General features: G+C 34.4%; 1 protein-coding gene across 1 annotated transcript; it reads right to left on the bottom strand.

The window, feature by feature from the left end:
- Nucleotides 1-151: 151 nt before the first annotated feature.
- On the bottom strand, nucleotides 152-11,392 carry LOC145326884 (uncharacterized). The gene is made up of 12 exons (XM_080170323.1): nucleotides 11,247-11,392; nucleotides 10,700-10,853; nucleotides 10,115-10,195; nucleotides 9,559-9,675; nucleotides 8,791-8,836; nucleotides 7,595-7,678; nucleotides 7,106-7,237; nucleotides 3,584-3,700; nucleotides 2,947-3,173; nucleotides 2,486-2,528; nucleotides 1,326-1,360; nucleotides 152-238 (listed from the first exon to the last, which is right to left on the bottom strand). Exons 1-12 carry the CDS (start codon nucleotides 11,348-11,350, stop codon nucleotides 152-154), a joined length of 1,227 nt encoding a protein of 408 aa, XP_080026449.1. The 5' UTR covers nucleotides 11,351-11,392.
- Between the last annotated feature and the right edge of the window lie 1,169 nt (nucleotides 11,393-12,561).

The raw sequence follows: 12,561 nt of genomic DNA, 5'->3' as shown, positions 1-12,561 counted from the left end.
GTTTGGACACTCAACTTAATAAAACAACTAATGAAAATTTAATAAAATCCCCAAAAGTGTGAAGTCAACGAATAAGAAAACGTTAGTATGAAACTTTGGGGACTAGTCAATTGTCCCCTCCCTCCCTGGCATAAATTAGAGTGTTACTAAGTTATCTTATCTTATAGGATAAATTCCTTGGTTTTTGTTGAGGTTTAGGTTGGTCTTTTACTCTTGTAACTGGCTCAGTTTCTACAATCTTAACAACAATATTATAATTATCAATAACATTTTTTTTGCATTTCTCGTCGAATTAGGCAAATTGGAATCATTTGAGACAACATTGTTTTTTTTCTTCAAAAACATTGGTTGGACTTTTCTCCAGGGTGTCGGAGCCGTTTAATTTTGATGCAGCTCCGGCTCCTACCTTAAAATTAATATATCATTTTTTGTTCATTATTGAATTTGATAAAATAAAATAAATAATATAAAATATTTTGCTTTTATTTGATTAAAGCTATATAATATAAAAGTAGAAGGATGTGTGTCATAGACCGTTGCCAAATTATAATATTACTTTAAAAAATCATTTTAAGCTAATCTGGAGCCGGAGCCGTTTTTAACGAAAAATACGGCTCCGGCTCCACCAAAAATGTTGCTGCTCCCGGCTCCGAAACACTGCTTTTCTCGTTCATCAAAGTTTAACTTAAATTCATTCAGTAGGTACTTCTCCTGTGCTTTTGGAACAAAGCTTTTATGGTGGCTCAGAAAAAAAGATCAACATAAAAAACGGCGATTTGACCGTCGCTTCCAACTGCCGCCGCCTAATATCTTTTTACATTATTCCAAATTAGGCCGCATTTTTAATTTTAAAATTTTACTGACAAACTTTAAAAGATTTTGTTTCAATATCTTTAAAAGCACAGGAGAAGCATTGAATTTAAGATGTACCTTGATAAACGAGAATTTGAAAAAATGACGTTAAACCACAGGAATAGTTATAAGGGGAATTTTTTTTTGGAAAAAAAATAACATGGTCTCAAATTGTCTTATTCGGCGAGAAATGCAATACAAAATTTCTTTTTTGGCGGTTGCAGAAAACGGCGGTGAACAGCGGGAGCGGCGGTAGTAAACGTTATATATTAAAAAAAAATCAAAATTGAAAAAAATATTTATAAGCGGATAATACCAAAAGATTTTACCCAATAATCTCTAAAAATAAGGGAGTAGCACCAAAATAAAATTACTGATATGTCGTGTTACGAGTCACCACATCCCCCCCCCCTCCCCATTTACCTTTAATCATTGGATTTATTTAAACATGTGTATGAACGAATTGATTTTACCTGTATCTTCAATTCTCTGGAGGACAACGCTGTAACTGGAAATACAATAAAGATATGATTACAAAATAAGGATAACTCATTAATAAGATTAATGAGGCAAGATTATAAATCAGTAATTACGAGCCTAACTGCACAATTAAAGAACTACCAAAAACTGAATTTGCATGTTTTTGTTACATATGTGCTTCGCTACTTAGGAATGCACTTCTTCTTAAAAGCGAGGCTTTACTATGTTTATGTTAGGTCTGTCCATACGTCCGTCTCTTAGCTTTTCGTTAGTTAATACATGTTAGAATTTATCTATCGATTTCAAGTGATTTCTCTAACAGTTTATGCTAGGAACGACTTAGAAAGTATAGCAACTCTGTAATAATCATTACCATTTAAAACATGCTGATTTTTAACTTTTATGACAATTTTTTTGTATGGTATAATAATTATCCTATTTAACTGATTTTTAGAATACCGATTCCTATTACAACAAGGTACAGAATTATAAGCAAAGATCTCTATTATCAAGTCCTAAAATGTAAGTATGTCCTTAAAAAGTATTTTGTATTTGAAAAGTTTTGCAACAAGTCTATGTACAATTTTTTTAGACCTATACCTTAATATATACTGCGTTTATGACATTATACTCAACAAGTTTTTGTTGTCCTAATGTTTTAGAGCTCCGATTTTATGGATGTTGTCATCCTTGATTAATTTAATTTCTCGTATTCATTCGAATCCAGTGGATAGGAACCGGTTCTCATCCATACGAAAAAACTATGTCTAGCATCGTATTATATCCAGTTTTCTACGAATACAGAAATGTACAATCATAAGATTAAAACCACGGGGCTAAAAAAACTAGTTTTAATCTTATAATTGTACATTCTATATCCGCGGAAAGCCGTTTATAATACGATACGAGAAACACCTATTCTCGTATTCATTCGAATCCGGTGGATAGGAACAGGTTCTCATCCATACGAAAAAAGTATGTCTAGCTTTCTACGAATATAAAAATGTACAATCATAAGATTAAAACCAGTTTTTTAGCCGGTGCCTTCGGCACCTCGGGGCTAAAAAAACTAGTTTTAATCTCATAATTGTACATTCTTTATCCGCGGAAAGCCGTTTATGATACGATGCGAGAAATAACTATTATTTCATACCTTCATCGACGATTAGTTTGCTCTTCTTGTTACGTGGCCTCCTCTAAAAATAACAAATTTTCAATATTGAAAAAAAAATTTCTAAGAGGATAATACCCAATACATTGCAAAGGAGAACCATATATTTTCAGAGCGGTTAGAACAATCGGTACAAATAGACGGACAAACATCATGTGCTTTTATATGGATTTGAGTTAAAAAGGAGGGCACTTTTATATAGCACGATCCCGTAAAACCTAGTTTTAAGTATATTTAAAAACACCCTGGACACTGTGGACAGCTAAGAATTTATGTGGCTTCCAGCAAACAAGTAATAACAAGCTCAAACGAAAAATACAAAAAATAAATTGTTACTGTTTAAATCCCTCAATCTATCGTATTTGCTAGAATTTTTCTAAAATTATACTTAACAATTGGTGTTACGGGATCGTGACATAGAACGTGTCTATCGTTAAACTTACTATTGGTCTAGCAGCTACAGCAGGAGACCCATCAGCTGGCAAGTCAACCTGACCAGAGGCCAAATCTGCAGGCGTACCAACCACGACTGCAGGCGGACCAACCTCGACTGCAGGCGGACCAACCTCGACTGCAGGCGGACCAACCTCGACTGCGGGTAAATCCTCTGCACTAGTAACTTGGATGTTATCCAAATCATTCTGTCCGACACCACCAAGCAAATTATCATCTATATGACATATATTATCAATAAGGGAATTAAGTTTTATAATAACGTTCTTTTATTTGTTGGTTTAAAAGCTTTAGGTACTATCATCAAATTTTGTAATATTGGTTCATTAAGTTTCTTTCAAACGTTTCAACCAATAGTTTTTATGAACTAATATTTAGTCTAGCATTTTCACAAAAAAAAAACAAATAAAATGACCTATCTGGTTCCGCATAAAATTTCCATCTAAACCATAGAAATGGACCATCATTTGGGCAGCGTTTATTGATCAAAATCTTCTGCAAATATTTTTAATACTGCCTCACGTAGCACCCGAGTAAATCTCATTTGCCACTTAGCGTTACTAATAGACCCCCAACCATTTTTAGTTATGGAGAAGCTTCTCTACCAATATCATATATTATTCCTACCTTGAGGCACAGGTGGCTCCAGGTCTTCATCCATTGGTAGTTGGCGTTCATAAAGATTAGTGTCATCAAAAGGAAGAACATAGTCTTCATCGTTGAGTTGTGGCGCAATAAAATCCTCTAAATATTAGAGTAAAACACTAGAGAGGGAAGGGTTAAATAACTGTATGTCCCCATCACAAGGACTCTCAATTGGGTCTTTGAAAATCAACCAATCAGGAAAAATTACCAAAGCCAAGTATCAAGAAACAAAATTTGCTAGCAGAAGAAAAAGGTCGTTGGAAAAGAGGGACAGGTAGTCATCTGTTTATAAATCTATACTCTCTGACTCTAAATAACATAAGTGGGACGTTATTTATGCATCGTTCTCGTTGTTCAGTGTCGAGAAAAAATAAGCGGCTAGTTGTGTGTATTTAAAAAAAAACAAATGTTAAAGAAACAAATAATAAAAGAATAAAGATAAGGGGGGGGGGGGGGGGTTTAATGCAACCATCTCGTAATCAGTGATTAAATGGCACTTAGAATTCGAATTTCGATCTGAAATTTTGCATGAGTAATCCTTGGTAGGTCTATTTTCCCTAAATCGAACAAAAAGTTGGAAAAGTAACGGCTGGCAGCTCAGCCGTTTAGCCGTTTTTTGCCTATTTTCAGGGCAAATTCATCATTAATTACGTAGGAATCAACTTTTAAAAACATATTTTGGGTTTAATTCATGGTAAATGATAGCAATAACCATTTTTAAAATTTCTAGTACCAGCTGCTAAACGGCTGGAACCGGCTGAAAACGGCTGGGAGCGGCCAAGAGTAGAATGAGTAGATAGGGCTTGTGACGTGTCTAGGGGTAGGTTTATAAGGGTGCTGAGCTCAAAAATACTACCAAAATTAGCGGCGGCCCATCCATATGGCAGCTGGGTAACAGCTGCAGCTCAGCTGGGAGCGGCCAAGAGTAGAATGAGTAGATAGGGCTTGTGACGTGTCTAGGAGTAGGTTTTAATGGGTGCTAAGCTCAAAAAAAACTACCAAAAATAGTGGTGGCCCATCAATATGGTTGCTGGGTAACAGCTGCAGCTGTGCAGTAAACCGTTGTTTAAGACTCAGCTGTTAGCACTTTTTGGGACTATTAAAGGATAACCAAATATTGAATATTTCAGTATTGATTTAGTTGTTAAACAGCTGAAATTGGCTGAGAACAGTTATCAACAGATAAAAGTAAAAGTTTAAGACACAGGTAGCTTGTGATGTGTGGGGTAAATTTTTATAGGTGCCTAGCTTATTAATACTCCCCAAAAATAGAAAGGCCCATCCATATGGCATCAGGGTAACGGCTGCTGCTCAGCTGTAGCTGTTACCCAGCGGCCATATGGATGGGCCCCCGCTATTATTGGTAGTATTTTAGAGCTCAACACCCCCATAAAAAGTTAAAAACCTACCCCTAGAAATGTCACATGCTATATCTACAACATATACTTTTGGCTGTTGTTAACTGTTTTCAAAATTAAAAAAGTGATACTAGTAATATGTCCATGAAATAAAGTTATAATATTAATTAGGAGAAGGTTAATTCTACTGAAATAATAGGTATATTTTTGATAAAATTCTTCACACGTCACAAGCCCTATGTACTCATTTTACTCTTGGCTGCTCCCAGCTGAGCTGCAGCTGTTACCAAGCTGCAATATGGATGGGCCGCCACTATTTTTGGTAGTATTTTTGAGATCAGACCTACCCCTGTTACCCAGCAACCATATGGATGGACCACCACTATTTTTGGTAGTAATTTTGAGCTCAGCATTCATAAAAACCTACCCCTAGACACGTCAAAAGTCCTATCTACTCATTCTACTCTTGGCCGCTCCCAGCTGAGTTGCAGCTGTTACCCAGCTGCCATATGGATGAGCCGCCACTATTTTTGGAAGTATTTTTGAGCTCAGCAGCCATAAAAACCTACCTTTAGACACGTCACAAGCCCTATGTACTCATTCTACTCATGGTCTCCCAGCTGAACTGCCGCTGTTTCCCAGCTGCCATATGGATGGGCCGCAACTATTTTAGGTAGCATTTTTGAGCTCAGCACCCATAAAAACCTAACCCTAGACATGTCACAAGCCCTATGTACTCATTCTACTCTTGTCCGCTCCCAGCTGAGCTGCAGCTGTTACCCAGCTGCCATATGGATGAGCCGCCACTATTTTTGGAAGTATTTTTGAGCTCAGCAGCCATAAAAACCTACCCCTAGACACGTCACAAGCCATATCTACCCTTCATACTCTTAACAGCTCCCAGCCGTTTTCAGCCGGTTCTAGCTGTTTAGCAGCTGGTACTAGAAATTTTAAAAATGGTTATTGCTATCATTTACCATGAATTAAACCAAAAATAAGTTTTTAGGTAGCATAAAAATCTACCTCTAGACACATCACAAGTCCTATCTACTCATTCTACTCTTGGCCGCTTCTAGCTGAGCAGCAGCTGTTACCCAGCTGCCATATGAATGGGCCGCAACCATTTTAGGTAGTATTTTTGAGCTTAGCACCCATAAAAACCTACCCCTAGACACGTCACAAGCCCTATCTACTCATTCTACTCGTGGCCGCTCCCAGCTGAGCTGCAGCTGTTACCCAGCTGACATATGGATAGGCCGCCAATATTTTTGGTAGTATTTTTGAGCTTAGCACCCATAAAAACCTACCCCTAGACACGTCACAAGCCCTATCTACTCATTCTACTCTTGGCCGCTCCCAGCTGAGCTGCAGCTGTTACCCAGCTGCCATATGGATGGGCCGCCACTATTTTTGGAAGTATTTTTGAGCTCAGCAGCCATAAAAACCTACCCCTAGATACGTCACAACCCATATCTACCCTTCATACTCTTGGCAGCTCCCAGCCGTTTTCAGCCGGTTCTAGCCGTTTAGCAGCTGGTACTAGAAATTTAAAAAATGGTTATTGCTATCATTTACCATGAATTAAACCAAAAATAAGTTTTTAAATGTTGATTCCTACGTAATTAGTGATGAATTTGCCCTGAAAATAGGCAAAAAAACGGCTAAACGGCTGAGCTGCCAGCCGCTACTTTTCCAACTTTTTTTTCGATTTAGGGAAAATAGACCTACCAAGGATTATTCATGCAAAATTTCAGATCAAAATTCGAATTCTAAGTGCCATATAATCACAGATTACGAGATGGTTGCATTAAAAACCCCCCCCTTTAGTGGTAATTCAAACATTTAAAAACACTAATAGTAATACAATCAAGTAAAAATAAAGGAGAAAAAAATATGTTGTGTTTTAACAGTTGTAACCAACAACTAAAATAATTTGAAAAAATACTAGTAAAGTTTTCGTGATGTTGGGCAATTTTGGACACCAAGCCTCCCTCCGAAATATATTAATTTAGATTATTCCTTTATTTTTATGCACTTTAAGTACGATGGATTACTATATGGACTTAAGTTACGACAATAACAATTTTTTACATACAGTACGTCACTAACACTTATTATAGAGAAGCGTCGCTTTAAGCAAAGTAACCTTGTAGATTGGGGGGTGTCGCAGGAACGGTATTGATGGGAATATTAATTTCATCGGGAGTGAGTACCGGTGCCTGCAATTCTACTTCCATATGAGGGGGTGGCAGAATATTGGCACGTGTTGGATCCACAGCTAAGTTATTTAAAAAATATTTTTTGCATTGAACTCCTACTCTATTACACTGACTGTGACTGCCCGACTAATATAAGAATATACATCATGCTGCATTTCACAGTTAATCATAAGCATGCATAACAGGGTCCGTTTGGAATAAACGACCTTTGAATTGACGTTACAACGATACATTTAGTAAAACTAAATAGTTAAACTAGCTGCTTACAGGGAGGGAGGGAACAACGATGATTGAAAGGAACCTACAAACTCAATTTTTTGACCAAAAATTTAGAAGCATCTAGAGGCAGAATTTCACACACAACGTTAATTAAATTAATATCAAATATCATTTAAATTGATCCATGAATTACTTACAATTATCGAGCCAGTCTGGTCTCCTATCAATATTAGCTTCTAATGCTTCAATGTCCTCAAATGTAGCAGTCCCAAAGTCATCAGCTAAACAAAATAAATATTTAAATAAAAATATGATTATACTCCACAAAATAAAGAATATAGAGCATGCAGTACAATCAAGTAAATAACTTAACAGTAACATATTAAAAGTAGTGCAGTACGGCATTCTTAATCTTGATTCTATAGATGCAACATATCAATAAATATTACCTTTAAGTTTTATACATAGAGAAAAAAATAAAAGAGAGGAATCAAAGCAACTAGAAGACGAAAATAGGCAGTGGGCCCAGGGGCCTAATTAGCGCTGTTGCCGCGCTAAATTTTATTGCTATTCCGCCACTTTTCAAATGGGAGGATTACAAAATTAATATGTAAAGTTTTAATAATTAGAATATAATATTTAAATTAAAAATAAAAAGAAAATTTTGTTATTAAATATAAAAAATACTAAAATAACAACATCTAAAAAAATATTTTTTTTTTACTTTTTACTTTTAGATATTGTCGTTTTAATGTTTTAATTAAAAATTACAAATAATTTATTTTTATTTAAAAAAATTTGTGCATGAAATATGAATCCTTTCATTTCTAAAAAGGGGGAAATTTTTTCATAATAAACATTCAGCTGATTCTGACCGCCCACGGCTGTTTGCTAAATATCGCTTTTCTTTTTAATCACATTATTATTTATGATTGACATACAAAAAGCCCTGGGCGGCTTTTGATTTTCGTCTGCTATATTTTCTTTAAAGATTTAGTGATGGGGAAGTAGTATTTTACCATGGAAAGGGGGTGAGTATTCATCCTCTTATCCTTTTCCTTATGGTTTTATAATACGAGTCTGTGTGTTCACAAATATAACAAGGATGAAAACAGCAATAAGCAGCGAAGCACAAAAAAATAATGGAATGGACAAACGGACAAAGATAGATGTTTTATAATTTTTATAAAGAAATGAAAGGAAGAAAATACTCTCAACCCAAAGTAAAAAAAAGAGGTATTTTAAAGCATGGCCAACAGGCAGACGGACAATGTCTAAACTAGATATACTTAAAATTTCAACTGTCTATCTAGAGAAGCAGCCGAGAAAATCAGTGCTATAGACTGACGGACGGACCAAGTGAAATATAACAAAATTTTATAATTTTTAATACCTGCAATCGTGTTAGTTGTAGTAGGATTCGCTACTTCCAAATCAAACTAGAACAATTTCAAGATTCAGTAAGAAAAATATGCATAAGGTATATTTTTTCAAAACGAGACAGAACTATATCTCATTCACTTCATAAGGATCAAAAGTAAATAATAATAAAAAAGGAAAGGTTAGGTTTTGAGAAAAAATCCAACCAAGAATCCCAAAAGTCTTTGGAGCCATTAGAGGGATCTTAAAATCCTTAACTGTGCTGTAAGTAAGCCACATTTTACGCATTTATAAATTAAATCTATTTTGCCCGCCAAGGAAAAGTTATAATAAAAACAACGAGACCGCCTTTTCCACCGACATAAAAAATTGTTAAAAAGATAATTTTGTTGAAAATAAATAACGATCATAAAAACAAAAAGAATCCACAAGTCTAATTCAGTGGAAATTAGGGATTTTTATGGCAAATGCTTCTATAATAAGTGAACGTTTTGGACAATTCCGACAATTTTAAACCAATATCATTTTACTGTCTAGCGGCTATGCCCGTAAGGACCCTTGAAGGGACGGTTATTATTTTCTAAGGGTGATATTTTTTGTGTTGGGGAATTGTACCAACCCCCAAAACAGTTATTTATAAACCTTCCTAAAACCAAATTGAAGCTTCACTGTAAAGCAGTACCATATCGGTTTATTGGTTAGCGAGAACCTACGGTACACAAAAAAAGATCCTGTTACTTTATTATAAGGATAAATGTCCAAGATTGGAATCCGAGCTTACCATAGTAATAATCATAGAATTGTCCCCTCGCTTTGGAAATGTTGGAGCTACGCATGTTCTTTTGGCAAGATCAGCGCCAGCAAAGTTGGTATCCAAGTCAATAAGCAGATTTCTGGCCTATAAAACAAACTATGCTTTAGAAGAATATAGATAACCTTGAGACATACTGTCTGAATCAGCCAATAGGATAATACTAAATGTAAATTCAAGAAATCTAATTGATTGAAAAATTTACAGTTCTTGGTACGTAATTGTATATTTTTTTTCATTTTGTTCGCATAATGAGCCAGCTATATAATAAATTAATGTCGCATATCTTGGGATAAAGCTTTTTGGGGTAAATTATTTTGTGTAAAAATTTCCTTCCCTCGTATAATGTGACGCATCAAAATTTGTACAAACGTTTGGATTTATGCAATTTGTCTGCTGTAGTCTGCTTTTAAAGGACCTATTTCAAAGTGGTAGATACGCTACTACAAGTTTTAAAACCTGTCGAATGGACATAAGACGGAACATAAAATATAAGCTACTCCTTAAAAAGATAAAAAAATTGAACCTGGTTAGCATCGTCTTTCCTGCGATTTCGTTTTTTGATTGTCGCAAGTAATTTTCGCCCGGTGGACAATAAATCGATAGCCTAAAATAATTTAACAAATTCATTTTTTGTGCACTAAAATTTGACAAATATAAACAACATTTATCAAACAATATTTGTTGAAAAGTTTGCACACTGAAGCTAGTAGAATCCACTCAATTTTGAGCTTAAATCCATAGTTTTTAGATAACGAATTAAATTTCGTGTTGATAATTTGAAGGGAATTCTTAGAATTTTTTTTAGGGATACAGGTATAGGACAATAAGGTGTAGTAGATTAATCATAACACAGCTTTTTATATATGGAAAATATTCTGATTTAAATACCTATTTAGGTAATACAAGAATGTGTATTTTCAAAAGATCAGAGTTTATTTATTGGGAGTCCTAACCAAAGAACTTTACAGATTAATACGGTTAAAATTTGGTTAAATAAAGGTTGCAAATTCGGATCAAACATAGTGTACAGATTTCGAAAGTTTAATCGCGAATTAATGTCGAGTTGACAATAATAGATCAACCAAAAAACACAAAAACTGACAATTACCTTAAACTCTAAATTGAAAACAACAGCATGGAACATATCAGAGTTCATAGCCAGAGCAAAGCCTCGCCGTTCCCCGTCCACGCGAAACATTTTGGTCAATTCTCTGACAATCTTGACGAGATCAGATCTTCGGAGTGTATTGTCAGATATCTTCCTAAAAATGACAGATTTGAAAGCGTATTTAGCCGCTAATCAAATATAAAACTATGAAAGTCGAATTTTTAAAAGGAAATATGTATAAAAATTAGGGTTGGCAATCCGAATCCGCCCAATTTTTAGCCAATTTTGGAAAAAAAAGCCTTTTAACATCGCTAGAATCCAAAAATTTGACGGATTGCCATCCCTAATAAAAATAACCCACCGCTTTGTTAAAGTCAAAGTCACTATTTCACATAACACACAGAATGTACCATACTTCAGAAATAAAAGGGGTTTTTAAGTACTTTGTTGGGATAATAGGTCAACCCCTCTCCCCATTATGAGAAAATAGAGCCCAAATTTCTCCATTTTTCAAAAATATCTATCATTATCTATTTCATTAACTTACTTTTTCCTGGATCTTGGGTCCTGGTCTTCTAAGTAGCACGAGAGAAGCCACATTGTATGCAGGGGGTGGCTCCTGTTTACACAGATGTCCGTGGAGAAAAACATTTTATCGCCCTTTTAGCGTGTATACCTTGTATAATGTCTAAAAAAGCTAGGTTGTTAAAAATAGTGAACGTTAGATAACAACATCTACTAGTAAGTAACAGTTTAGGTATATGAAAAATCTTTTAAACAATACACAGAAACTAGAATTTTTCATTTTTTGTTTGGTTTTAAGTGGCAATCTTTAAAAACCTTTCAATAAGTTTGATGTTAATCAAATCAACTAACCATAAATTACGATACAGTAATGGTAAAAATTAAGATTATGTCGATATTACATCAACTTGAGATTTCTGTTACCTTTTATATTAGTAGGCCAAATATAAGGTGGAGTCTTTGAGTAGGTAGACTTTTAATTCTGTAAGCTTTTTAATGGTCTTGGTTTCATTTGGAAATAATAATTTGTTCCCCTTTTTTTTCTTTAAAAACCGCAAAAATCTTATAGAAAAATCAATATGTTATAACACAATAAACTTCAACAATGACTGTAACTTTATCGTAACAGGAATATACATGAATTAATCGAAAATCAGAACTAACTATTACTTCAAACTTTAAGTATAGAAAAAAATTAAATTCAATTTAAGCTTTTTTGACTTAACCAAAACGTTTAATTCTTACGAGTAAGCTTTAAATATACGAACGTAATCATAAATCTAAAATAGTATTATTATTCTAAAACCTATAACAACTGGCAAATGTTTCTTTTAATAAAAAATAAAATCAAATTACATTTAAAAAAATTAGTTTTAAGTCGATACAACGATTCCACTCTGTATAATCACCTGTCACATTATCCGTTACGTTACGGCCGTTCGAAAACACTCGGGTTTTTGAAAAGTTTAGCTCTGGGTATAAGTCTAACGTTATAATATAAATCCGTTAATTTGGTTAAAAACGGCGGGAAAATAAACAAAAGGTTTATAGGCGCGAAACAAAACAAACAAAACAGAGTTGCCGATTCCTGATATATTAAAATAATATAAAGCGAAGTAGATCATTCAAGTCAATAAAGCGAAAATTAATATAGAATAAAAACTTATTCAATATTTGACATTATTTAAACGCTTGAAAACTAATTCCTTGTAAATCTGTCCCCAAAATTACTTAATTTCACGATGCTTTAATGGTAATAATCCCCGAATTAAAGAAAAGTTATATCTGAAACGATCCGACCTTTAATGTATAAAAGCTTCGCTTTTTAAAAATTAGTT

Source organism: Acartia tonsa, chromosome 1 (genome assembly GCF_053477335.1).
Source record: "Acartia tonsa isolate MP-2025a chromosome 1, ASM5347733v1, whole genome shotgun sequence".
Lineage (NCBI taxonomy): Eukaryota > Metazoa > Arthropoda > Copepoda > Calanoida > Acartiidae > Acartia > Acartia tonsa.
The sequence above is the reverse complement of the archived record's forward strand: the minus strand, read 5'-3'. Positions and strand labels throughout refer to the sequence as shown.

Excerpts from the sequence above, each read along its gene's own strand:
- LOC145326884 (XM_080170323.1), bottom strand. The coding sequence starts at position 11,350 with ATGTTTTTCTCCACGGACATCTGTGTAAACAGGAGCCACCCCCTGCAT. Across the intron at positions 10,196-10,699 it reads TTTTCAATTTAGAGTTTAAG|GCTATCGATTTATTGTCCAC; the intron begins GTAATTGTCAGT and ends AAATTATTTTAG. Across the intron at positions 9,676-10,114 it reads GGAAAGACGATGCTAACCAG|GCCAGAAATCTGCTTATTGA; the intron begins GTTCAATTTTTT and ends TTTGTTTTATAG.